Genomic DNA, 24,527 nt, shown 5'->3' with positions numbered 1-24,527 from the left:
AGATGGCCTTGTGTCGTGTGGGCCAAGTTCATCAATTCGGTTATTAAATAAATTGAAAATTTATCAATTTGCGCACTGTCACACACATTTGACAGGCCAACGAGTTTTATTGCAATTCCACTGACAATTTATGTTTTGGTTTAATAACAGCTGCACTCAGCAAAAAATTCTTTATTGTCCTTACACTTTATGCATCTCATTTATTTTTTATCGAGACGGAAAAGTAGGTTTCGTCCTTTATAGGAAAAAAGTAAAATAATCTCGGAAGATATTTGATAAAAAAGTATCAAAAGACAAATTTATTGGACTTTTAATAGTTTTTGTCTGTGTTTCATTTCATATATTAGAGACAAAATGCTTATTAAACCGAAATTCATAGATCAATTAAAGCCAATTGTGTGAGAAAATGAAAAGCCATCTTTTCACAGTGGACAACATGGCGTATAAGTAATATGTGTGAACGAAAAGTCGAAATAAATAATTCAATTGCATTGTTGCAATGTCATTTTGTATGACAACATTAGACCTAATTTCATTTATCAAATTTTCGTTGATTTCGATTCGGTTCTAAAGCTTTTCGCCCCCGAAAAGAGGGCCGCAGCTCAACCGCTTTTCCCGACCATCTGTGGAGGACTGAAGCTGATGTTGGTTTAACTGTGGATGCTGTCCCCCTTTCCGGGGATTCTGCGCACTGGTTAGCACCGCAAACACTGGGAACACTTTGCATTCAAAACAAAACACTTGAATAACAAACGCTTTGCCGTCTGTTTTCAGGAAGTGATTTCAGTGTTTTCCGAAGTGAGTTCACTTTTCATATTTTTGAATATAATTAAAGAGTACATATAGATATGTTGGCTCGTGCCGCCTATTAAATATTCACAAAGCCATACTTGCACATTAATAAAATAAGAGACAAAGTTGAAAAGTCCTTGTGGCGGCGAAACAATGGATTTAAAATGTTAAGCCTCCTGTCGGCAAGCGTGAAAAGTCAACTCTTAAAAATGAAATATTGTTTAGCGCATGAGGGCAAATTGCGGTGCGGTTAAACCCACATCCCACTCTCCGGTCCAACCCCTTGGGTTCTACATAGATCCCCAGCCTTAGCCCATGTTTTTGTGTGTGTCCGGCCGTGCGCAATTGTACGATTAGCCTAATGAGGTGTGCAGGGCTCGGAGTCCTGATTGATGGTCCTGATTATTCAGCCTGTCGGGCTTATCCCTCACTCCCACTCAAACATTCAGCACCCACAGCTCACTGTTTGCTGCCATGAATTCTATCTGTCCAATCCAAAAGCCAAAATGCATTTTTAAGCCCAGACTGTCGCCTGTGGCGCTGCATGTGTAAAATTACCCAATTTCAAATGCATTTTGGTGCATTAGGCAGGTGAACTGGTGGACTGGTGCAGGGGCGGTCGCTGCACGAGGAGCACTGAAATTTGCATATTTGCAACGAGTTTTTAGCAACGCCGCCGGCAGACCGTCAAATATGAGCAGTGTGATATGGGATACACATAGGTGATTGCCATTATGGATGCAGCAGCTATTGCTGGAGGGTTCCATTAGCCGAAATATTATAACAGACTTACTTGCTCAACGTTGCACGTTGAACGTTGCATATTGCGGCGGCAAATGTGGCTTTCAAAGTGCCAAACGTCAAAATGCTTTGAGAACATATCGATGCACTTAAGCGTTACGGGGGAAAAGCCTTGCTTTCCAAATGCCATATTCCATTCGAAGACCCAATTTAACATGCCATAAATTATGCAATCAAATACGTCCGAATATAAAGGTCAGCTCGAAAGTTTCAAGTTTTGTTTACAATTTCCGTTTTCCTATGAAGTTGCCATAGTCTGGCCTTCAGTCTTCTATAGTCTGCTGTCCGTCGTACGTCCAATGGGGCGGATGTGTGATATTTTATACATTACTCTTTCAACCTCAATGACGGCTTGTTGCATGCACAGAAAAGGACACAGAGTGGGGAGAGAATCAGCAGCGACAACACTTCTTGGTGACACATTCATAATCCAGCTTTCTACACGAAAACATCATAAAATATGAACAAACACTTCCGAGACACTGACAAGAAGTTTTAATTGCTTTTCCGCATGCAACTTCTCTCTTACTCTCTCTCTCTCTCACCCTGTGTGGGGTATGTGTGTAATTTTGCAGAGCTTCCTCGGCATTCGATCGAATTGTTTCCCCAGCTTGCAGCTATTTGGTATAGAGACAGTATAGCCACCGATTCATCCTCATCAACTCCTGGCAACTTGGCGCACGTGCAGCATTTACGCAGACGAATTCAAGACTACATTTTGACGAATACACTTCATGCATAACTGAGCCGGGTGCGACAGGAAGCGGATGCCCATAAAGTTGACAATGCTTGGGAGATGTCGTACTTTTAGGAACCCCTTCATCCCTTCAACCCTACAGCCCATACCCATGCCCCACACTAGAATCAAATATTTATACCTTAATCAGGTGGCTGCGTCTCAAGGAAAGATAGAGTTAGTGGGAAAACTTTATTGTCAACTTAATAACTTTGGCAGAAAATTTGCTGTTAATTACTCGTGTGCAGAGGCTGCTTCCTGGCGTTCTCAGTTTGGCCCACCTTTTGCCACCAAAACTAACCCGTGATGGCTTTAAGGATTATTTGTGGTTCGGTTTCAACGTTTTAATGGCATAATTTTTCATTCAGTGCCAAAGTTCTCTAGCATCCAGGGGAGAATTGGCTCGTTAACACGGCCATAAAGAATTGAATCTAGTCCTGCTCTTGACATTTACGAAGCTCCTGCCCGGGGTTGTCCTGTTACATCTCCGGCCAAGGACCGCCTCTTTGGGATCTACTAACCCCAACTAGGATATACAGTGTGCGAGGGAACACGTCGTAATCATTTGCACCAGTTGTCTTATCGCTTGAAAGATGGTCGAGAGCAAAGCTTTTTGTACTCGGTTTTAGATGGCAACCCCAATCCCAATCCCCGATTGCCCCCACATCCGCCCTACAGCGCATTCCGAAATTGTCGGACATTTGTAAGCAAATAAATGTTGGCAAAAGATAATCTCATAAGCTGACACAGATAAACAACGGTTCAGAAGGCAAACAACTTTTATTTGATAAGCAAATTCAATTGGATTTAAGACTATTTTTAACTTTTTATTACTTCATTCTCCTTAAACGAATGCCAAGGTCCTATGGCCATGGCGCGCACTGTACTGGACCGACAGCACATTGTTGACTTGCCGTAAAAACACCAGATGGAATGCACGTGAAAACATCAAGAGCGATGCAATTTCGCAAATTGTCTTCAACTGTGCGAATGCATTTCATTCCATTTTTGCTGCTCCTGCTTAGGCAGCATCTTTCCACCATTCCCAACCCCAGATTTTGTTTCGCCAGCCTGCTCCGGGCTGTTTAAGAAATCCTACACAGATGGCGCGCGGATGGAACTATGCCGCAGAATTCATGCAGTTATGCAGGACGAGCACTGCGAGGACGAATGCTGTGCGAAAATTAGTCGCTTTATGTGCAGGTTGAGGTCAGCAATTAACGCTCAGAAACCGGAGCATGTACCGGGCAAAGGAATTTCCGCCAGAAGTGCAAGACGACGCAAAAATGTGCCATCTTCAAAAGCCGAGGACGAGGGTGGGCCAAGAGCTATTCTTGTTTTACTGCCAGAAAACATACAATGTGTATATACTCCTACTTGTATTTAAGCACGGACTGCCAGCCGCCCTGGCCAAAAGTAATTTTGGCCAAAATGCTCTTATTGACATAAAATATATCGCATAAATAGGCTAGGAAGAGTACGCAAAAACTAAAGTTAAGTCCTGGCCCTTTAACCGGAAAACTTGGTTAATTGCATTAGTCGCTAGGGTATTCTATTACCGACCTTCATTTCGGGCACATCTGTTCCAGCTGCTGGAGTTCCTTTGGCCCAATCACAGGGGAAACGTAGAAGATGAGGCAGTGAAGGTGAAGGAGTTCCTAGGCGTATACGCATGTATATGTACATATTAAACTTTCCACTTTAAGAACACTTAACATAGCCAAAAAGGTTACCTTTCTCTACGAATTTAATAGGGCAATTAACACCGCACGATAACTAACTCATACGTTTGCTGACTTGCTTTGGCCTATGAATAAGCTTAAGATCTGTTTAATGTTTAAGTATGTTATTTTAATCATTTTAAAATTAGGCATTTTATAAGAGAATAACTTGTATAGGTTGGAAAAAAGTCTGTGAAGAGAAAATCACATACTAGGTAAACACTTTTAAATATAAGTTCAAGTTAAGTCAGGTTAACTGTAACTTGTTCTGGTTTTGATTACACAGTTATCGGTATTCATCCAGCTAGTTACTTAAATCACCTATCGCCCGATTTATATTTTAAATTAATCTTTTAAACAATAACTTTAACCCTTTTTACCAAGGCTAAGTGAGCATTTATTACAGATTGTTTAATATTTTATGAGTTATTTAAACATGCATCGCTTTCAGTTCATGGCTTAAATCAATTATTCTATTATATTTCACTTTTTGTATTTGCTTGTATGAAAAATCCAAAAGGAAAAACCATAACCTTCCTCTTAGTCATAATGTTTTCCCCTTTTATTTTATTACTGGTCACGCAATGCTATGCATGACGTGGCCATTACATGTGTATTCTCGTACATTGTTACATAAAAGCAATTTCTGGTCTGTGAACTTTAATGGTTTGAGGAATTGTCCATAGTTTTAGTGCCCTTTATTCTACCACCCCTTTCGAATGATCTCAGTTTTACACCTTTGGGATATAGTTCTCTGGTAAGCCATGAAATGGGTTTATCTGAATCCTTGGCTTGTTCAATGGCGAAGGCGTTGTGTTTTAGACTGTTTTCCGAGTCTACACGGGATGACCTCTTCCAAACGAAAAGTTCCGAAATAGGTCTCAAGATTAGAAAGTAGAGAATCTCCGCCAGGGAGATAACGCTGAAACCCATAAAAAGGCCCATTACACCACCGACATTGGCTGGAATCAGAAAGGAAAATCAGAAAGAATAGGATTTTGAGTTTCTACGTTATTTACTCACACAGAAACTCAGTCAATCCCACGTAGGCATTCTTGGTGTTTCCGTAGTAGACCGACTCTCTAAAGTAGACATTAATCACGGCTATATTCTCGCTGAGATAGGACTTGTTCATGCTCTCCACCAGCGCGTTGGCCAGCTGAAAGTTGTTGGTAGCCAGCGGGAAGGCGAAGCCACTGGCCAAATAGTTCAGATCAAAGCAGCTGGGCAGGCACTGTTTCCGGCACTTGACCCAACCCGGACGAACGGCCTCCCTTTGGGCCCGTCGCACACAGAAGGTGTCTCTCATAGTGCAGGTGCTGGCGTTGCTGTAGATTTGTGGATAATCGAATGGGATGCAGGAGCACGACTCGTAAAGGTAGGCAGCCAAACATTCATTTTCGCAGTTGAGCCGCGTGTAAATTCTATAGAAGATCAACTCCTTCTCGTCATTAAACAGGCACTGTCGGCCGTCGCGAGATATAGAACGAATTGCCGGCACCGCCTCGGCTCTAACCATCTCGATCCGGTAATTGGTCTCGTAGCCAATGGCTGTGATCAGGCCCGCCTCTTTTACCATGGGCACCTCGATGGGATTGTGGAAATAAACCTATATATCAAAAGATCGAAAGATATTTGCGATTATCATTTCACATTACTTCTCTATATAAGCAAACCTTAAAACCTGGTCCATTTGTTGAGGAGCAGTAGTATTCGCTCATTTCAGCATTTAGCACAGCAGTAAATCCCAAAGTTATGCCAGTTCCTAAAATCAATGACGGTCTAACTGGCTTTCCTGAAATTCCATTAGCTGATATCTTACCACTTGAGGGCGCTGGATGATATTTGGGAGGCAGTTTTTCAGGATATCCTGTCTCCGGGTCCCACTTAACAGTTTCAAACCCATCTGCACTGGTCAAATTCCGACGGTTATTTGAGCTATTAAATAAAACAAAATAATATTTTAAAGTCACGAAATAAATATTCTAGATCTCAAGTCATGTACTTACTAAGGCTTGTATAGATGTTCCGGCGGCTGAAAATTAAAGACGCAGCACAGGCCCTCGTCCGTCAGGATCTGCTGAAACAAATGCGAACAGTTTCGCTCCACCGCACTAAATCTACAGAAGAGCAACATTCTCTCGCAGGACTGGGAATGGTTTGAGACAAAGTCGGATATCCTTAAGTTATTCCTGTCGAAGTTTGAAGCGGCAAGCTCCTCGTCAAACTTATTGGATTGCCAGCTATCCGAGTCACACAAGAGCTGCAAGAGGGCACTCTCGTCGGAGCCCCTGGGATAAATAATATGTGTTAAGCATGATGGATTGATATTTAGAGATAGAACTCACTCCCTATAAGCGGCCACTTGACTCTTTTGGACTTGGTTCATATTGCAAATGGTTATGGCCGGAAAGGGTACCTTCAGAATAGAGGTGGCATGTGGGCTGATGCCAATTATTACCGGAGTGCTATCCCACTTGACATAAATGTTCGATATAAGGTGGACTGTGATTATGAGGGCAATTACAAAGGAGCCAAAGAAAAATGATCTAAAATTGGAAATAATTTAATAATTGTTCATAACTACGGCGGGTTACTACCTTTCCCAACTGCTGAGACTGGAATCGCCCACAAATTTCAGGCCATGCAAGCTAGTCTGGTTGAGGAATTGCCGCAGACTTCTGACCAAGCTCTTGAGCAAAAACACCGAGGATCCCTGCCTTATCGGTCTGGTTGACGCGGACAATTCCATTTTCAACTGTTTACTTAATGCTCCTTGACACCGCCATAAATACTTGATATCGCAATCAATCAGATGTCAGTACTCGTATTAAAGACCCATGTAATTAAGGCTTTACCTTGATTACAGTGATTTGTGACAGAGTGCAGCCTTTCGAGTTAATCAAATTCTCCAATTTGGGCTTTGCCATTGGCATTTATGTATATAGCTTGTATATATGTATGCATATTGCATGCCATCGAGCATACGACGTGTGGCCCGTTTGATAAGATAAGTGCATTACCACAGTTTCACGCTCTCGTGCGCTTCATATCAAACTTTAATTCGGTTAGCTTTGGAGTTCATCAAATTCTAACGTAAACTTTTCGCCGCAAAAACTTAAGTTTTTTAAGCTTTTTGAGGGCGGTGAATTAGCTTTTTTCTCCCAAAGCTTGATTAAATAAAGCTCCGCCGCACGTGATGACACAGCGAAGCTAGAAAGTTATTTCTCTTTTGGGCATCTCGACGATCGGACTTTGTTTACTTTAGTCGCAGAATGAGAATCCGTAGCAATCCCCTGCCCCGCCGGCTAGTAGATGTCTTGTGCTACCTGATAATTGGAATCTTTTTGCCGGTAGTGTTCCTATTCGAGATCGCGGTGGTGCTGCCTGCCTTTCATGAACCCGGTGGATTCTTTCATACTTTCACATTCCTGATGGCCATGTTTCTGGTGTTTAATATTAAGGGAAATATGATTGCCTGCATGATGATCAATACTAGTGTGGATGGTAGGTAATAGATCTCATTTGAAATTTGGCCAATAACAATACATTAATATTTTCTAGCAAAAAAGGTGGGGCCAGAGCCGGATGACAAAAGTTGGCGGGAATGCACCGAGTGCCAGAGACCTGCTCCACCCAGATCATGGCACTGCAAAATCTGCAAGGTTTGCATACTAAAGCGGGATCACCACTGCATCTATACCGGCTGCTGCATTGGGCTCAAGAACCATCGCTTCTTCATGGGCTTCATTTTCTATCTGTTCGTGGGATCCGTTTATGCCCTAGTTTACAACTCCATATACATGTGGATCATCCAGGGCCACATCTACAGCAACTGGCTGACTCTCCTCAAGCTAGCCTGCCCCATGTTGCTCTTAGTGACGGGAGGGTTTTGGAGCAACATGTACCTACTGTTCTACAGCTTAAATGTTCTGGCCCTGGCCTACGGTGTCTTGCTCTTGGGTTACCATGTGCCCATCGTTTTAAGGGGAGGAGTTTCTGCCGATCGCACTCAGGAGAGCAAGCGACGGTACGACAAAGGAGTACGCCAGAATCTGAGAAGTGTTTTTGGAGACCGCATGCATATAGCGTGGCTGTCACCACTAATTCGCAGCGATCTACCCGATGACGGATATCACTGGAGTCCCTCTAGTTCTCACGAAAAGACAGAGTCTGATTAGTTTTTAAATGATATAATGTGCCATCTGTAGTTCCTACCTGGGAAGCCCGTAGATAAGCACTGTGACTTTTGACACTTCTGGCTGCACATACGTTAATCGTACGGTGGTGAAGTTGTAACCAATTCCGCCAGTGAGAATTGATGCCTGGCCTTTCCATTCCATTTCATTTTCATCGATTACAAAAATTACGTTTATATTGAAATACAAGCTAGCCTGTATAGAGATACCTAAGAAAATGTACATAGAATCAATTTCATTTTAAATACCTTTTGCTTGTACTTCACATCTATATAATCATGCGATTCACTGGAGTACACTTCAATTTCATAAACAGGAACGGCTAGGGAGTGCATAATGCCAAATTGTATAGAGTAGGAAATGACTTCCACAAACAACGAAAGTGCCAGCAGCCATAGTCCACACAGGTTGGACATCTCTAAAGACTAGACCAATCATTTTTAGAAACTCCCTTGTCATTTGCCTTTTCCTCTAATTGATTTGATGACTAGACCAGCAAACATACATAGGTCGATAACAAAAGTGACACTTTTTATTGATGTATTAAAACTTTCTTTGATAGACCGACCACTTAGTCAACCTGAACTTTTCGTATAACCGATTTGCAATCATCGTTGCGAAAGACCCGATGATAGCTGGTTATCTTGCCCAGCGACGAGATGAAGTTTTCGTCGTGTGTTATGATGATAAGCATGAAATTTGACTGACTCTGGCGCTCCTCAACAATGCAGTTTAGTGCATCACACAGGGATGTTATATTAACACGATCCAAATTCGTAGTTGGTTCGTCTAGGGCCAAGACACCGCAATTACTGCTGAACGTCTCGGCCAGTGCCAAGCGAATAATGAGGGAGGCCAGGACACGCTGACCAGCACTGCAGCGTCCCCGCATCTCGATCTCGGTGTTGTTCTTCGACTGGACTACTCTGTAGTTGTAAGTCTTGCGGCGATCCGCTGAAGCATCCGTGCTGATCTCGTCCGTCTTCACCTGGATATAGTCAATATCATTGCCACGATATATCATGCGCCAGTACTCTCGTATTAGTCGATTAATCTTTTCCATCTTTTCAGCATGGAACTGTATCAGAGCCCATTCTAAAGCCAAACGATGTTGGCCCAAATCCTCTATGCTGAGACGCGTTACCATCTGCTCATAGTTGGCCTTCCGAAAGTTTTTAAGGGACTCCTTAAATCTGGGCTCATCGATTTCTCGCTTCAATTTGTTCACCTGATTGTTTATTTCGCCTAGCTGACCCAGCAGCTCACCCTTACGCACTGTGGCCTTATCCCTTCTCTTTGTCAGCTCTGTTTTCTCCTTGGTGACGCTGTAGAAGTCCAAGTTACAAAGCTGCTTGTCTAGTGCCTGACAGCTTTCTCTAAGCTTGGATTCTTTTTCCTGTAACTGTTTTAGCTCACGATTATCTTTTAAATCTCGTTCCACGGTCTGCTCATTAAGGCACTCGGTTTTAATAGTCTCCAATTCATCACTTTTCAAAGAGATTTGGATTTCCTAAGAAAAGAATATCTATATAGCTCATATTTTAATGGAGTGCATCTTAGATCTTACCAGTTTTCTTAGCTGATCTTTAGTAGCCTTTATAATATCATCGAGTTTCTTGATTTCATTTTGGAGGTCCATTTTGGCATAGTCTAGAGCTTCTTTATTCAATCTAAATAGAATGTGAAAGTGCAAGTAAGCAAGGTCAGTGACTTTATTCTACTTACCTTTGTATATCCTGATCTGTACTTTTATAAGAACTGTATTTGGAATTCAACTGATCTACCTGAGCTCTGTCGCTCGCTTTTAGCCGTTCTTTTTCTTCTATGGCTTTCCTGAGATTTTGCTTTAGGGGTTCAATTTTGGCCTTCAGTTCAGTTATTTCAGTAGCCACTGTGCTTAAAAAAGTTTTTAGTTTTTCAAAACGCTCCTTCAACTGGGGCAAGCTTTGCAGGCCCTGCTGGAGATGAATTTGTCTATCTTTCAAGCTAAAAAGAAGCAAAATAAGTGATTTTGGAGCAATTTTTAAGGTGAATTTTACTACCTGTTTTTCTTTTCGCGCAAACGATTAATAGCATCCATTTGTTGTTGAAAAGAAGTCTGCGTGGAGTCTAACTCCTTGCGTTCCGCATCCAATTCCTTCAAGACCTGATTCTTCTCTGCCTGCAGATCATCCATTGATACACTCGAGTCATAGGAACTGGGTAACTTTGCCTAAATCAAATTTTTAATTAATGCTTAACCAAGCCACATAATATGGACACTCGATACCTTTTGCTGATCCAGATCTTTTGTAAGCCGCACCGAGTCTTTTAAAGCCTCATCTAAAAGGCTCATATCACCCATCATGGAGTTCGCCAACTCCAAATTCTGTGTGGGCTCGCCAATCAAAGCAATCAATGTTTCATACTCGCTGACGCTCTCACCTAGCAACTGCTCAACTTTTTTCAGCTCATCCTTTTTCTCAGGCAAGGATTCCTTCAGATCCTTGACCTTAAGAATGTTAGGTTTGATCTGCAGTAAATTCTCATACTTGATTTGCTCTGCTTTAAGGGCTTTTTCTGCTCTAGATATATTATCGGGCAACTTTTCGATCTCATCGGTTAGTTCGTTGGTCAAATCAAGGGCCCCATCACTAGATATATTGTTATGGCACAAAGGGCAACATGGCTCTTCCTTAATTTTCTGTATGTATCTAAGTAAAAACAGGTATTCAAGTTTAATAAAGTAAGATGCTCGCTTTTTTTCAAACTTACTTCTTGTAAAGGGCCTCTGATGATTTAAGGGCTCCATGGTCAAACTGCAGCTTGGAAATGGCAGTTTTGCTTCGCTCTAGCAAATCATCGTAAGGAGTTGACCTACACTTTTGAAAAATCAACTCCTCGCTCTCCTTGAGCTCCTTTTCCATGCGCGAAATCTCACCAATAAGGTTCTTACGCTTAATCTCGTGCGACTGTTCCTTCAGCTTCTGCGAATTGGCCTTCTCGTTCAGATCCTGTATATCGCGACGAAGTTTATCATAGACACCCTGCACTGATCTTCGATAATTGCTCGTAATAGGTTCCTTGAAGAATTTTACAAAATTTTCTGCATGACGACTGCGTACGCGATGGAGATCTTGGTTCTTCTTGTCGAGCTCCTTCTGCTTAAGATTGATCTCGGCAACCAGCTTGGCCATCGAGCCCAAGAAAGCCAACTGTTCGTCTAGCTTCTTAAAATTAATCTGCTTTTCGGCAATGCTGGCATTCTTAGTGGCAATAACCTCTTTTATTGCCTGCTGATTGAAATCTTTTGAAGCGCTCTCGTATAGCTCACTCACATTGGCAATTTCCTTATCCAATTTCTTCAGTTCTTGCATGGATGTTTCAATTTTTTGTATTTCCACCCCAAGAGTGTCACTCTCTCGTTTGCTAGACTCCCTTTGCTTCTCTTGAGCTGTCACGCTTTGTTCCGACTTGGTCAAATCGATGCGCAACTCGTCGATCTTGACCTGCCTACCCCGATCAGCCTTGTCGTTTTGCTCAACGATCTCTGTGATTTCACAGTGCTTGCTCAGTATCATAGCCTCGATGTCCTGCAATACTTCTTCCAGATTTGCGGGCTGCTCAACAAGATCTCCATCGATGGGAATCTGCAGTTCTCGACAAAAGTCCTTCACTCGCTTTAGAAGCTGGGCCCGGCAAGACTGCTCGCTTTGGTGCCTTTGTTTCGCCAAGCAATGCTTTTTCTCCTGCGTGCCCAACTTTTCTTGTTCAGTTGCACTAAGTTTTTTTAACTGAGATAAGTTATACTCCGTTTCTGTGCGATGTTGACGCATCTCTGACATGCGTAGGTCAAAGTTTTTAATCTCTAGTTCCAAATCTACCAGAGAACCTTCAAAGGGACTCTTTATCTTCCGAGTTAGGATGGAGATCTGTTCCTTGCAGTTTTTGTGTCTGGATGAGTAAAAAGTAATAATTCTTTGTAGGTAAAAATGTCTAGTTTCACTTACTTCGTGTCCATTTCCACCTTCTGAGCCTGATACTTTCCAATTTCAAACTCTACGTTCCGGATTTCCGACAACCTTGCCTCAATCGGTTTCATTTCCACCTCACATTCGTTGCACTGATCCTTAATGGCGTCGCATTTTTGTTGGGCTTTCTGCAAGCTTAAAGTTTTCACCTCCATTTCATCTTTGAGATAGGCTACATGCTTCATGTTGGCATCTGTGTAAGGGGAATTGTTAAAGGTTTTATTTCTTGAGCTGTGGATAACTTACCCATTACTTTAAGCTCCTCCACTGCTTCCTTGCGGAGTTTTATGATTTTATCCAAAGCTTTATTGTACTCGGTGATACCAAATATAGCATCGAACTTCTCCTTCAACTTCTTTGCCTCGTCAAGCGGCCAACTTGAGTCCTCTTGATGGCAAAATAGGACATTGTTAATGATAGCCTTCGATACACCCATGAAGTCCGAGATTGCCAAATCGATGTCCACTGTACGACCGCTCAGAGAGTCTGGATTCTCGCGCTTTGATTGGCCGGATCCGGTCAAGAAGTTGATGGTAGAGTCCATTGTCTCGAATGACACCTTGTTGCGCTTGTTGGACACCTTCATAGTGCGGCAAATGGACACCTGGGCGCCCCGTTTGTCACGCACTTGCATCTTAATCTGAGCCAGGGATTCATTTAGTCCGAAAATCTTGGGGTCGTGGACAAAACTTTTACCACGGTCGCTTCCCGGCGGACATTCACCGGTTAGAGCGTACTTTAGGCACTCTATTATAGTTGTCTTGCCGCAACCATTCTCACCCAGAATCAGAGTCACCGGTGATGAAAACTTAATGCTCTGCGGATTGCCGAGTTTTAAACTATTGTTCTATTGGACGGCTGCACTTACTTGGAGATCCTCTGCATTGGACCCGAAACTGCGAACTCCCTGGATAGACAACTTGTCAATGGATGACATGATAGAAATGCAACATAGGTTGACCCAACAACTTCTATTGTTTATAATTTCACCAAAGGCGCCAGTCTGCAACCAGGGATGCAGCAGAGCAAAATGAAAGTTATCGAAAAATATCGATTGGTTGCTATTTCAAATTAAATTAGTTAGGGGAATACATAACTTCTATTTCTCTTAAAGCCTTTTATAATTTTCATATTTCTAATTATAAGTCTGATTAAATCCTTATTAAATCGTCTTTGAATTGTTTTTTCTAGCGTTTCATGAAAAATAATAATATAATATACAAAATATATATTTTTACCCTTTCAAATGCTACTCTTATTGAGTAGAAGTACCAGATACCCTTTACACTCTTAACCAATATCAATATAAATATGCTACCAGTGGAAAAATTCTCTCTCTTGACTATCTTAACCAATTTCAATACAAAATTGCATCTGCAACCATTATTATTATTAGAATAATACTTATCTCTCACCTGACGGTGATAACAATTTCTTAATAAATATTATTTGAACAAATTTCGGAATAAAATAAACAAACACACATATACATACATATATAATTAAATTCAATTCAACTAGATATATCTATTGCAGTATGCGGGTCCTGTAGAGCAGTGCCGGGATTTCGAGATTAAGCTGTACATAAAGGCCATATTCCAACCCATCCATCTTCTACGAGCTGACAAAGAAGATACCCGTGTCGGGAGGTAAGCTTAAAAAAATTTTTTTTTTAATTATCAATAAATAATTAGTTGGTTATGGAATAGAGTTCTGCGAAACTTGCGTGATTGTTGATCCCGCGGAACCAAAGAACTACATCGAAAACATAGGCGTCTCCACGGGCTGTGCCACTGATGCTTGCATCGCTGATCTCCAGTTTAAGAGCAAGGATATTGAGTAAGCTTTATAGTCCATGTAGTTTACAGGTACATAATTAATTTCATTTTAGTTCCACTTTCATTTTGGGCTTAACGGACAGCTCGGACTTAACCAGCTCTTTCCACCTGCCATTCACTCAGATTCCTGGAAATTGCAAGGTCGTCGAATCGCATATGTTGTGCGAACTAAACCACAAAGAGCCACTGGCCAATGGAAAAAGCGACTCCATCACCATCAGCTCAAATGTGACCCAACTCAGGGGACACTCATTGACCATCTAAGCAGCTGTATTTAGTGCGGGAAATGAGGAAAATCCCCTGGACAATAAGCATACTGACATAATTGACCTGATAGAGTTTGCCGAGATCGATATCAACGGGTAAAAAGTCGTAAATTATGAAAACGTGCTTAAATCTTATTCAAATCAATTATTTATTTGTAGTTAGTCGGGGCTAACAATCTAATCGATTTGAAAGAAGACAACAACTCCGTTATAATCATGAGCAGTTACGAGATTAAGAACCACCGACCCAGTACTATCGAACAATCCTGCGGCACTTTATTAATATTTCCAGCTGGCAAATACGCGGCACCTACGATTCCCAACTTCTTTTTTTTTTATCTATTGATTGCCGTGCTTAATGAGATGCAAAATTAGCAGTAAAGGCATCCATCGTTGCCAGAAAAATTACAGTAGGTGTGGCTGCGGTGTCATCATCGTTGACTGCCCCTGGTTAGCCAAAAAGCCACAAGACGGACAGAAAGGCATCCAGATGTCAAACCCAATTTCAAAAATGTTTCTTCTCGCTTTACCACAAATAATGCGTATTTAGCAGTTTAGGGTTTAGCTTTAAACCTTTTAAGCATTTAAAGAATAGAATATTTCCATTCGAATAGACTTTAAATACTTTATAAATATTTTTTTTGTACTAACATTTGTTTTTTTACCTGAGGCTGTGGCCTAATAAAAATGCTTGTCAAAAAGCTAAACGAAAAGGATGTGCAATAAAACGATTTTCACATAAATCTTCCTCGGAATTGGTCTTAAAAATTCAATTAAGTTGTGTTGCAAGCGTATTCCATATATCTATCTCTATATGTGAAACAGCAGGCCCGTTGAACGCTCTCTCTCGCTCGCATATTGTGTTTAATGCCGTGTCAGCTTCCTGTCCCTATCGTTGTCTCTTTCTGTATGTCAAAACATGCGTGTCAAAACAATTGTCATTCATTTTGCTTGGATTCTAGCTAGCAGCTCAGTTCTCTCCTCTATTTTGCCCCCTTGCAATTATGGCCCTGTGACATGTGTTAACCAATCAGTCAACTCCATCTCGGCTGGAAACATCCACCCCTTTTCGCTCAAAATTTCCGCCAGATATTTTTGCTTATTTCCTGCAGCCCTTCAGCTTGAAATCAATATGAGTAGAATGCGATAAAGGTTAGTTCTGCCATCAACGCCTTGATTACGGCTGTCATATGGTTTTCACACTTGAAATGTTCCTCGATTTGGCTCGTACATCATCGCCATGAGAATCGATCTGGCATCGGCTCGTGGTCATTTATCAGCGTTGGCTATTACATGTCACTTTATAGCTGCGAATCCTTGCGCGTTTCCTCTCTCTCTTATGTACGAACATCCTTTTAGCTGTCAGTGCTTGGACATTCCCTTAGCCACTTGGCGCTGCGTCAAGAATTTTTTAGTTTAAGTGCGTTTCTTACATACAAATATATATAGTTTCCTGATTCTGATAAAGCTAAATTATATCAAACAAAGAATATTTAATAGATATTTTATTAAAATCACCAGCCTTAAGGCCTTAAGGTACCTCGGTCCATGGAATTACAGGTTTTTCTAGACCTACCAGATGGAAGGATTTACCTTTGGCCAGTACTATGAGCGCCTCAAGCGTTACGAGCTCGAACCTCATGTCTACGAATATGAGGAAATTATGAGAAACAATTAGTTAAAACTAATAGCTAATAAATGGTTAGGAGCAATAGCAGCTAAAGCTTTCAGCTCGACTAATATTAAAATATGGCCTGTACATGATTAAATTAATATTAATATTACGAACATCTATAATTAAAAGATCTCCAATGCCAAGAATAACAATATGACGATCTGCGCCAAGGCCGAAATGAGCGTCCAATTCAGGCCTGACAAACCAATTAGCCTGAGCATAAGCTTAAAAGTCGTTCTAACTGAAGAAAAGAACCCTGGCAAATACTTTGTCATATTGCCCGAAGCAGAACTTGTCTATGATAATCTGTTCAAATCGAACAGTTTGGCGATTCATCGAAAAAAAAATCTGATCTGCCCTTCGAGTAATTAATTTGTTCCCTAATAAGTGGGCTCGTAATTCTTTGTGTCATAACTTATGCCCTTCACAAGGTTCGTATTGAAGGAGTCAGTTTTTTATAAGTTTTAAATTTAACTTAAATTGTATTTCATTTTTTACCTTGGATTTTTAAACGCACTAAGAGGGACGAGCTGAACAAGTTAATTCGACAGAGTTAAAGGGGATATCTAAGCCTCGATATGGATCAGTAAAGCGTAAGCACTGACTAACCTGGAGATAAGATTTCTCAGTATTCTCAATTTATAAAAAATATAGATAGCTATATTAAAATATTTCTGACGGTTTTTAAATAATTAAAAAGTTCTTGTTTTTATAACGCATTTTTTTCAAGTAACAAATATAAATTGATCTGTCTTGTTGTAAGGTATTTATGGTGTATATTAGTAAATATTAACTAAGCCATTCTAAATGGTTATTGTTTTTTTAAATTCCTTAAGAAATTAAAGATTTATATGCGTCTTATGAGATTGAAAAAACAGGACAGACAAGAAACATTTATGGTGGCTATAAGCTTGTAGGTTCTAATTGTTAATCAAGCGTTAACAGCTGGAATAATTCTTAACAATTCTATAACAAGTAAGTGACGAAATTAGTTTTTAAGCATTAAAAAAGGTTGAAATAATTCGTATACAGATATTTAGATCGATAATATTTAGCTAACGCGCCATGTTTTGCCACTACTATTGAGTTATCGATAGCCTCTGTGTGTCGATAGACACCAGTCTGCTAGTTTCCAGGTCTTATTTAACAAGTATTCGAGGTTTCTCAATGAAAATGATCCGAAATCGCATTGGCAACTTGTCGCGCGTGTCCGTGCAATTGCAGCGTTATGTCCAGCAGTTGGCCACGAACGCGGCAGTAGAGGGGTCGGCCATCAATGAGTTCAGGACGGCGGTCACAAATCCCGGCGAACACTCTGAACTGCAGGTGGCCAAGTTCTACACCATTCCTGCGGATCAGAAGAAGCAGATCTTCGCTGGTGGTGGTCTGCCAAAACAGTACGAGCAACAAATCAAGACCTTCACAGAAGCTTGTTTGATGGTCAGAAATCCTGCCCTGGAATTGTTGCAGTACATCAAACACAGCGACTTAACCAAACCGGTAGTACGCTATGTGCTGTACGGAGAAAACGGATCAGGCAAAACGTTGACTATGGCCCATGTGCTGCACTATGGAGCCCTCAACGACTTCCTGCTGGTTCACGTGCCCTGGGCACCAAACTGGATGAAGCGGCCCAAGGAGGCGTCCAATGCAGCAGGCCAAGAGGGCATGATTGACCTGCCCTTTGACGCAGCCGCCTGGTTAGTGCACTTTAAAACCCAGAACGGCAAGCTGCTACAGCAGCTGGATCTAAAAACCAGCAAAGAGTACGTGTGGAGTAAGCGCGAGAGCACGCCATCGGGCTCCACTCTTACTGAGCTGGTGGAGCACGGAATAGCACGAATCAAGTACGCCTCGGAGACAACGGCGGCACTGATTAATGAACTAAAACAACTTTCCACTGCCGGAAAATGCAAAGTGATGGTGGCAATCGACGGCTTCAATGCCTTCTTTCATCCAGTTACCCGCATTTTCTCTGACAACAAACAGCGCGTAACTCCAGATCGAATCACACTTACGCAGCCCTTCCTGGACATCACCAACTACGACTGGACGAACGGAGTGTGCATACTGTCTGTGGACAAGATTGCAATGACCGAAGGACACATGGAGTCATATTTGCCCCGCTATTTACTTGGCCAGGAGGGCTTTGAGCACTTGGATCCTTTCGTGCCCATCCACGTAGAGAACTACACGGACAAAGAGTTCCACAGCTACATCAACTACTACCTCGACCGCCACTGGATCAACAAGACACCGGAGGGGTTCGAGGAACAGCTAAAGTTCATGAGCAACAAAAATCCCTATTCGCTAATGCAGCTTGTGAGGGCATTGTAGAGTTTGATTATCCTATTTTTGTTAGTCAATAAAGTTAAATAATTTCTTAAATGCGTTGTTAAAACTTGGATATCTGCCCTACCTTGGGAGATGTAATAATTGGACTGGCAAATTCAAATTGAAAATTTATTTAACGATAATCAGCAATACATAATAATGCACTGTAAAATATATAGTTTCGTACTTTCACATAGATGTGTGTGGGGTTTACAATGTTTTCAATGTTCGAAATCAATAAAAATTGGATTTTGTTTAGCTTTCGTGTAGTTTGTGGCTTTAGAAGCAACGTCAACGAAGTCGAGCACATTGCCCATGCTGATCTGTAGGCTTCACGCCCTATATATATACGACCATTTCTTATGTTTCGTTCCAGTGTGCTTATGGGAGTGGGTATGAATGAACAAAATAATAACTAGGCTGCAATTAACATTTGTCGTCATATTCGTATGTATATTTGCGTAATTTCTATTACAATTTTAGTTGCTTTCAACAACAATAACAATTATGTATGTATGTATGCATGTGTTTGCTTATTTTTCTCTGATCGGATGTGGCTTGCTATGTCCGTTGCATTGTCGTAGGCGTCATCGGGCTTCTGCGCCGATCTCTTGTAGATTCGCGTTTGCGTTTATAATGTTCATTTGGTTTAAACTTTAAGGTTTTACGTGAATATGCTGATGCTGTGAATATACGTACGCGCTTGTGATCGTGTGGTGTTTCATATGCACTATGTGTAATAAATCATACCGCTTGTCTATACTTGTTATATATTATTCATGATAATTTGCAGTTGGTTTTTTTGTCCTGGCGACGTAACAAATAAAAATAAAAAGCCTCCTCTTCTAAACGTAAACGTAATTAAAAATGCATTAAACAAAAAATAGGATAAACTTAAACGCAGAGTTGGAAAAGCATTAGGATTAAGCGACTGCAGGGAGGATACGTATAAGTGTAAACATAAAGGAGATATATATTCATTAATATAAATTAGAATTTGATGAAATCTTCGCATGCGTCAGTGATAAAATAAAAATGTATATAATATGCGACAAAACAAAACAAGGGGATCTGGCTCGACTGGGATCATCCCTGAATACGTCCATTCGATTCGGCCCAATCCAACATCGAGGCGTTTTTTACCTCCTATCTCCTATTACCTTCTTCAATTTTCCTTTTCCAAATGCTCGCAGGGCCCAACAAACGAATCCAAAGTCTCAGACAGACCCTCGTGATCCGTCAATCCCAATCCTAAAAGAGGGCTTGCGTGCGTGTGGGGTGGTGGGTCTTTATCTGGTCGGTTAGTTGGTTTGGTTTGGTGGTTGAGGTGTTCGTCTGTTCCTCGGAGCATTCGACTACTTAGGCTAGTTTTCTTAAACATACATTTACTCATTAGTTTCGCCTTGGTTTCCACCCTGCCGAAATCTTGGTGAAATCAATGCATGACAAGTTTCCAATGTTCTCATAGTTACTACATCTACCTTTGGAGCTGTGTGTGGGTGTTGGGATGGGCATGACAGATGGGCGTAAATACTTCCGGATGAGGCATCAATGATGGTGAGAAATAGTTGAACAAACAGCGAACGGCAGAGGGTGGTGCATCCTCCCATCTGTATTATTTCTTGACAAACTGGAATGGGGCAGCGGGACGGTAGCGCATGTTGGGCGGCACAGCACCGCCGATGCCACCGCCAGTGGTGGCCACGATGCTATTGGCCATGATCCCACCCCCGCCGGCGTTACCCAGTCCGGCATTTCGACCATTGAAGCTGGCCGCACTGACGACCATACCGGGTGGTGAAGCTCGAACAATCCCCTGTGGCGGCAAGGTGGTATGCATGGCATTGCCCCGCTGGGCGGCTACAAAAGTAAAGATAGTATCTAGGAAGATTGAAGCATTTAGACTTACCTGGCACATAGGGTTTTGGCTGGTGGTACGCATTGTTGTGTGAGCGAAAGTAGACAGTCTCCTCGTTGTGGCGATAGTGTGATTGTTGCTGAAACTTTTGTCTATCGAGGAATTTGACAGTTAGCTTAGCTGATATAGGTCATTGTATTTAAACTAACCTGTAGTTACCGCCGGAACGTTGGTTTCCGTTGCCATTGTTGCTTCCGGATCCAGCGGGTCCACCGTTTCCGTTTCCACCTCCACCTCCCCCACCACCTGCTGCTACATTCGACTGCTGCTGTAACTGGCGAAGAGTCAGCTTTTTTGCCGCCTCTGGATCTTCCATGAGCTCGCGGTACTGCTCCTGGCGGATGTCATCGTGTTTATCTGGCGTGAGATAGCGACGGATCTCGGCCAGTGCGTAGGCTACACGAGCGTACGCCTCAGCGGGCGGAGCAATTGTGGACACCTCAACGTGAAGTGGAAGATTCAGGTGAGCGTACTTGGCGTCCGCGGAGTTGCGCAGCTCCTCCTCTCGGGCGCGGTCTTTCATTGAGAAACGGCCAAGTATTACGATCTTGCACTGCGTCTCTTCCTGTAGGCGGCGCAGCGAGTTTCCTTTGGGTCCTAGTAGCTTTCCCACATAGTTGAATTTCTTGTCCTTGATAGGCACATGCACCTTTTGCGATAGCTTTATGGTGCGTTGCTGATAAACATCGGCATACTGATCTCTCGTGGGGATACGCCCGTTTAGCTGCACTCGTTCAAGAGCTGCAAAAGCAAGAGAAAATCATAGTATTAGCCATTAAGGGACCGGGACAAATCAATTACCTTCGTCAATCAGCTTCACCGCCAGGGGGAAGTGATTTTCCATGCGCGACCGCTCCGTCATGAGTTCCTGCATGTACTTTTGGACCGCCGGCGCTGGCTGAGCCTTCTCGCTGTCCGCATTTGCGTTGTGTTCGTTCTCGTGCTCCCCGTTACTGGTTCCTCCGCTGCTACTGGAGGCCACCACTCCAGTTCCGGACGTCGCTGCGGTTCCTGATCCCCCGCCGGTTACTGCTGTAGTTGAAGCCACCGTGGATGACCCTGGCAAGCGCAGTCCGTTCTCCGCCATTTGTCCTGCCTTTGGGATCGCTATCGCTGTCGTCCTTCTAAGTCACCTAATCTTAGGTTTTCCGTACGCGAATGCGGGGGATTGCTTTTACTGTAGATACGCTTTGATTGCCAAGAGTGCACACTTTAGCCTTCCCAATGGCCCTAATTTTTCTCTCTTTTTCCAAGTGTGTATTTTATTCGTACATTTACTATGTTAGCGGCGCGGTCCGGCAACTCTCTTGGGTTGGCTCTCGTGCTTCTGTAGCGTGCTGTTAAATGCCAATCGGTCGTGTTATTAGCCCATCGTTATCGATGTATCAGTTATACTCGATAGGTCTAACCGGAGATGCCATAGGAATTTCTAATCATTGGAAATGCGATTTAACTGCAATTAGGAGCTATCTGTAACCCTCGATATATTTTAGCAGATAAGCAAGTACATACATTTGTATATTTACTTATTTTCTAAGAATTTAAGAAAATGCAATTAACCTGCAAGAGTACACTAAGCTTGATTTACCAAAGCCCTATTAACTTTTTGCTAAGATTTGGGAAATCCGTACTTAGTAGCTTTATATATACATAGGTATATTTTTTCTTATTAACTTCTTAAAAAATTATACCCATCACTCGTCGAGTAAAAGGGTATTGACGCCGCTTGGGCGATCACGGGGAATGCTTTCCTAACACTCAATGACAACATTGTGTGTGGTGCGATGTAATGTGATATGTTTTATTTCCTCATTATAATAGCGCAAATCCGTGTGATTAGGCGCGCCCAAATTTAAGCTCGTCATTGCCCCGTTTAGAGTCACCAAATAACACGAACCTCAAATTCTCACACAAAAATACCGATCTCTAGCGGCGCTAAATTTAAACTACCGATAGCCCAAATCCGTTCCGCGACAGGAATATTAGATTCTTTGAAATGTATGTAACAGGTGGAAAGATGCGTTTCCGACCCTAAAGAGTATATATATTATTGATTAGTATCATTAAGTCATGTCCGTCCGTCTGTCCGTCCATCCGTCCGTCTGTCCGTATGAACGCTGAGATCTCAGCAACTATAAGAGATACAAAGTTGCGATTAGGCATGAAGATTCTTGAGGTCCCTACGCAGCGCAAGCACCGTGCCACGCCTACTTTAACGCCCCTAATCCGGAAAACTGTGGCGTCCATTATATTATATTGCAAACGGTCCACATACATGGCATAAATAGCTTCCTAATTGCAGATTAGGAACGAATTCTTTGTATATATTATATTCACCAAAGTAAGTTTTTGCTTGAACATAAATAAAGAGTAGATTTGTGATCTTAAAACCAACAAGATATAGTCAAGTGCACCGAATGTTTTACACATTTTTGCGTTAACCAATAAAAACAGGAATTTTTCTAGCATAAACAATTTTACTAGAGCCACCTATTTCCAAAACCACAATAAGCATTTTCAGTATTTGACGGTAAAGTCTGTGATCATGTGAGGCCTCATAATATTCAGATGTCAAATATTTTTGTTAAATAAATTGATAATACTATATTATACAAGGTAAACCATTTCATGAGTGGTCGGGGAAGGATGAAGAAAACACCTTTATCTGCTTTACAATGTCAAGAAAATGTACATATGCTTAAAACTAACGTAGACAGAAAACTTTTACAGAAAAAGCTTTCGCAGCGTAGGCATCTCAGAAATCTGCATGTATGTATAATCCCAACACTCTATCTCTTATAGTGGGAACTCAGCGTTCATACAGACAGACGAAAAGGCGGGCGGGACAAACAGACGTGGTTTATTCAACTTGTCTATTGATCCTGATCAAGAACTTATATTCTTTTGGAAGCACTTTCTTCTACCTGTAACATACTCGACTGGAGTATGCTACCATTAAAAACCATGATACTGCGGTTGGGTATCCACCTCAAGAACCCCTACGGTCTCATAAGGATGAAGATCCGTGGTTGTACACAGATTGCGGTGGCAATACCATATCATCGAACTTAGAAGCTACAAATTTATGCACCTAATTTCAAGGGGCAGGGTGTGCTAATCACAAACCGTAAGTATCTATTTTGTTTTAACATTCCTTATGGGAATTCAAAATACGACTAATTAAAAATTTGGTGACTTATTTCCAGAATTTCTCATAATATCTGCCAAACAAATTTGTTGTCCATGTAAGTAGTCTAAATATGTTTCAAATTAATGCTTATTAAATTAACATATTAAAATAAAATACACAGAGAAGTGTGTGTGATGGGCACAAGAAATTCATTTCAATCATACAGAGTTATGTCTGAGTTTCGGAACGGAGGCAATAAAATTGCATTTTTAAAACTTGATCGAAAAGTCAGGGGTCCAGGTTCTAAGTTTATTGTATACATTTGGCTACTGAAATCACTGAATTCCCCTTTTTGCAGACGGAATGAAGCCTATATGTATGCTTGCCAAAGAAAAGGACCAGTTTTTAGCCGAGTTCAAGCCACCATTTACCTATTTGAGCTCAAAACTTGATGATCTTGATTCGGTTACCCCTACAATTGTTCACACATCTATTTAAGTAACAACCCGGATGAATTTTGTATTGAAGAACCTTTAAGAAATCAGCTCTATGGTCAAATGTTGGGAAAAATGATTACATATGGGGGAAAGGAAAAGTTTGCATTGTTCGCAACTTTCACTTATTGATCCAATGGTGATTACGTTCTTACAAATGTTATGAAGATTAGGGAAATTGTTTTAAGGAATTAATTTTAGGAAGTAACTTAAAATACATTTCCATTTTGAAAAACAAAGACTATAATTTGTTTAGTTTTGCCCTATAACTGAAAAATCATTCGAAGTAATTTCTTTTTAATAAATAAATAATAGTATTACAATTTTTGAAAGCTACCTTTGGGTAACAGGTTTTTAAAACAACTGTTTATTCGCGCAACTCTTGAAGTAAATAAAATAGTAATGCTGTTCTGCCTTCGATATTTGAGAATTATGGTAACATATATTGACTTTTTTGAGAATACTTTCCCAATGGCTATGACGCTGGGTTAATTTTAAGCAAACCAACAGCATTGTAAACGGGGAATGCTGTTTTTCTCAAAAAGTAAATTTGCTGACTTTTCTGTGAAATATGATGTTTGTGTAAAGTAAAGAAATTATTTTTCATTTAATA

The 24,527-nt window shown here is 41.4% G+C and overlaps 6 protein-coding genes across 9 annotated transcripts; 2 read left to right on the top strand and 4 right to left on the bottom strand.

The window, feature by feature from the left end:
- Positions 1-4,595: 4,595 nt before the first annotated feature.
- Positions 4,596-6,943, bottom strand: LOC108112361 (pickpocket protein 28). 2 transcript variants are annotated; one of them, XM_017222191.1, is made up of 8 exons: positions 6,909-6,943; positions 6,651-6,844; positions 6,399-6,599; positions 6,060-6,341; positions 5,873-5,988; positions 5,727-5,815; positions 5,074-5,659; positions 4,596-5,012 (listed from the first exon to the last, which is right to left on the bottom strand). In XM_017222191.1, the coding sequence occupies exons 2-8, from the start codon at positions 6,800-6,802 to the stop codon at positions 4,711-4,713; spliced, it is 1,728 nt and encodes a 575-aa protein (XP_017077680.1). In that variant the 5' UTR covers positions 6,803-6,844; positions 6,909-6,943; the 3' UTR covers positions 4,596-4,710. The 2 variants fall into 2 exon arrangements, with proteins under 2 accessions (XP_017077680.1, XP_017077679.1); XM_017222190.1 differs by having other exon boundaries at positions 6,651-6,940.
- Positions 6,944-7,261: 318 nt separating this feature from the next.
- Positions 7,262-8,337, top strand: LOC108113210 (probable palmitoyltransferase ZDHHC24). Of its 2 annotated transcripts, none has more exons than XM_017223744.2 (2): positions 7,262-7,557; positions 7,615-8,337. In XM_017223744.2, the coding sequence occupies exons 1-2, from the start codon at positions 7,326-7,328 to the stop codon at positions 8,229-8,231; spliced, it is 849 nt and encodes a 282-aa protein (XP_017079233.1). In that variant the 5' UTR covers positions 7,262-7,325; the 3' UTR covers positions 8,232-8,337. The 2 variants fall into 2 exon arrangements, with proteins under 2 accessions (XP_017079233.1, XP_017079234.1); XM_017223745.2 differs by having other exon boundaries at positions 7,474-7,561.
- Positions 8,265-8,671, bottom strand: LOC108113211. Its single transcript, XM_017223746.2, has 2 exons — positions 8,498-8,671; positions 8,265-8,444 (listed from the first exon to the last, which is right to left on the bottom strand). The coding sequence occupies exons 1-2, from the start codon at positions 8,663-8,665 to the stop codon at positions 8,265-8,267; spliced, it is 348 nt and encodes a 115-aa protein (XP_017079235.1). The 5' UTR covers positions 8,666-8,671.
- Positions 8,672-8,759: 88 nt separating this feature from the next.
- On the bottom strand, positions 8,760-13,261 carry LOC108113209 (DNA repair protein RAD50). Its single transcript, XM_017223743.1, has 9 exons — positions 13,128-13,261; positions 12,506-13,076; positions 12,239-12,452; positions 11,004-12,182; positions 10,519-10,942; positions 10,292-10,461; positions 9,975-10,235; positions 9,817-9,919; positions 8,760-9,759 (listed from the first exon to the last, which is right to left on the bottom strand). The coding sequence occupies exons 1-9, from the start codon at positions 13,194-13,196 to the stop codon at positions 8,821-8,823; spliced, it is 3,930 nt and encodes a 1,309-aa protein (XP_017079232.1). The 5' UTR covers positions 13,197-13,261; the 3' UTR covers positions 8,760-8,820.
- A 3,882-nt stretch (positions 13,262-17,143) lies between these two features.
- On the top strand, positions 17,144-18,426 carry LOC108113035 (28S ribosomal protein S29, mitochondrial). Its single transcript, XM_017223466.1, has one exon. It carries the CDS (start codon positions 17,206-17,208, stop codon positions 18,373-18,375), a length of 1,170 nt encoding a protein of 389 aa, XP_017078955.1. The 5' UTR covers positions 17,144-17,205; the 3' UTR covers positions 18,376-18,426.
- Positions 18,427-18,798: 372 nt separating this feature from the next.
- LOC108113034 (KH domain-containing, RNA-binding, signal transduction-associated protein 2) lies at positions 18,799-21,636 on the bottom strand. 2 transcript variants are annotated; one of them, XR_001772691.2, is made up of 5 exons: positions 21,092-21,636; positions 20,440-21,031; positions 20,282-20,382; positions 19,854-20,232; positions 18,799-19,797 (listed from the first exon to the last, which is right to left on the bottom strand). XR_001772691.2 is itself a non-coding variant. In XM_017223464.1 (4 exons), exons 1-4 carry the CDS (start codon positions 21,375-21,377, stop codon positions 19,988-19,990), a joined length of 1,224 nt encoding a protein of 407 aa, XP_017078953.1. In that variant the 5' UTR covers positions 21,378-21,636; the 3' UTR covers positions 18,799-19,987. The 2 variants fall into 2 exon arrangements, 1 of the variants encoding a protein (XP_017078953.1); XM_017223464.1 differs by having other exon boundaries at positions 18,799-20,232.
- Between the last annotated feature and the right edge of the window lie 2,891 nt (positions 21,637-24,527).

This window comes from Drosophila eugracilis, unplaced genomic scaffold (assembly GCF_018153835.1).
Source record: "Drosophila eugracilis isolate 14026-0451.02 unplaced genomic scaffold, ASM1815383v1 contig_90, whole genome shotgun sequence".
In the NCBI taxonomy this organism is placed as follows: domain Eukaryota; kingdom Metazoa; phylum Arthropoda; class Insecta; order Diptera; family Drosophilidae; genus Drosophila; species Drosophila eugracilis.
Note: the sequence above shows the minus strand (reverse complement) of the source record. Positions and strands in the feature narration are given on the sequence as shown.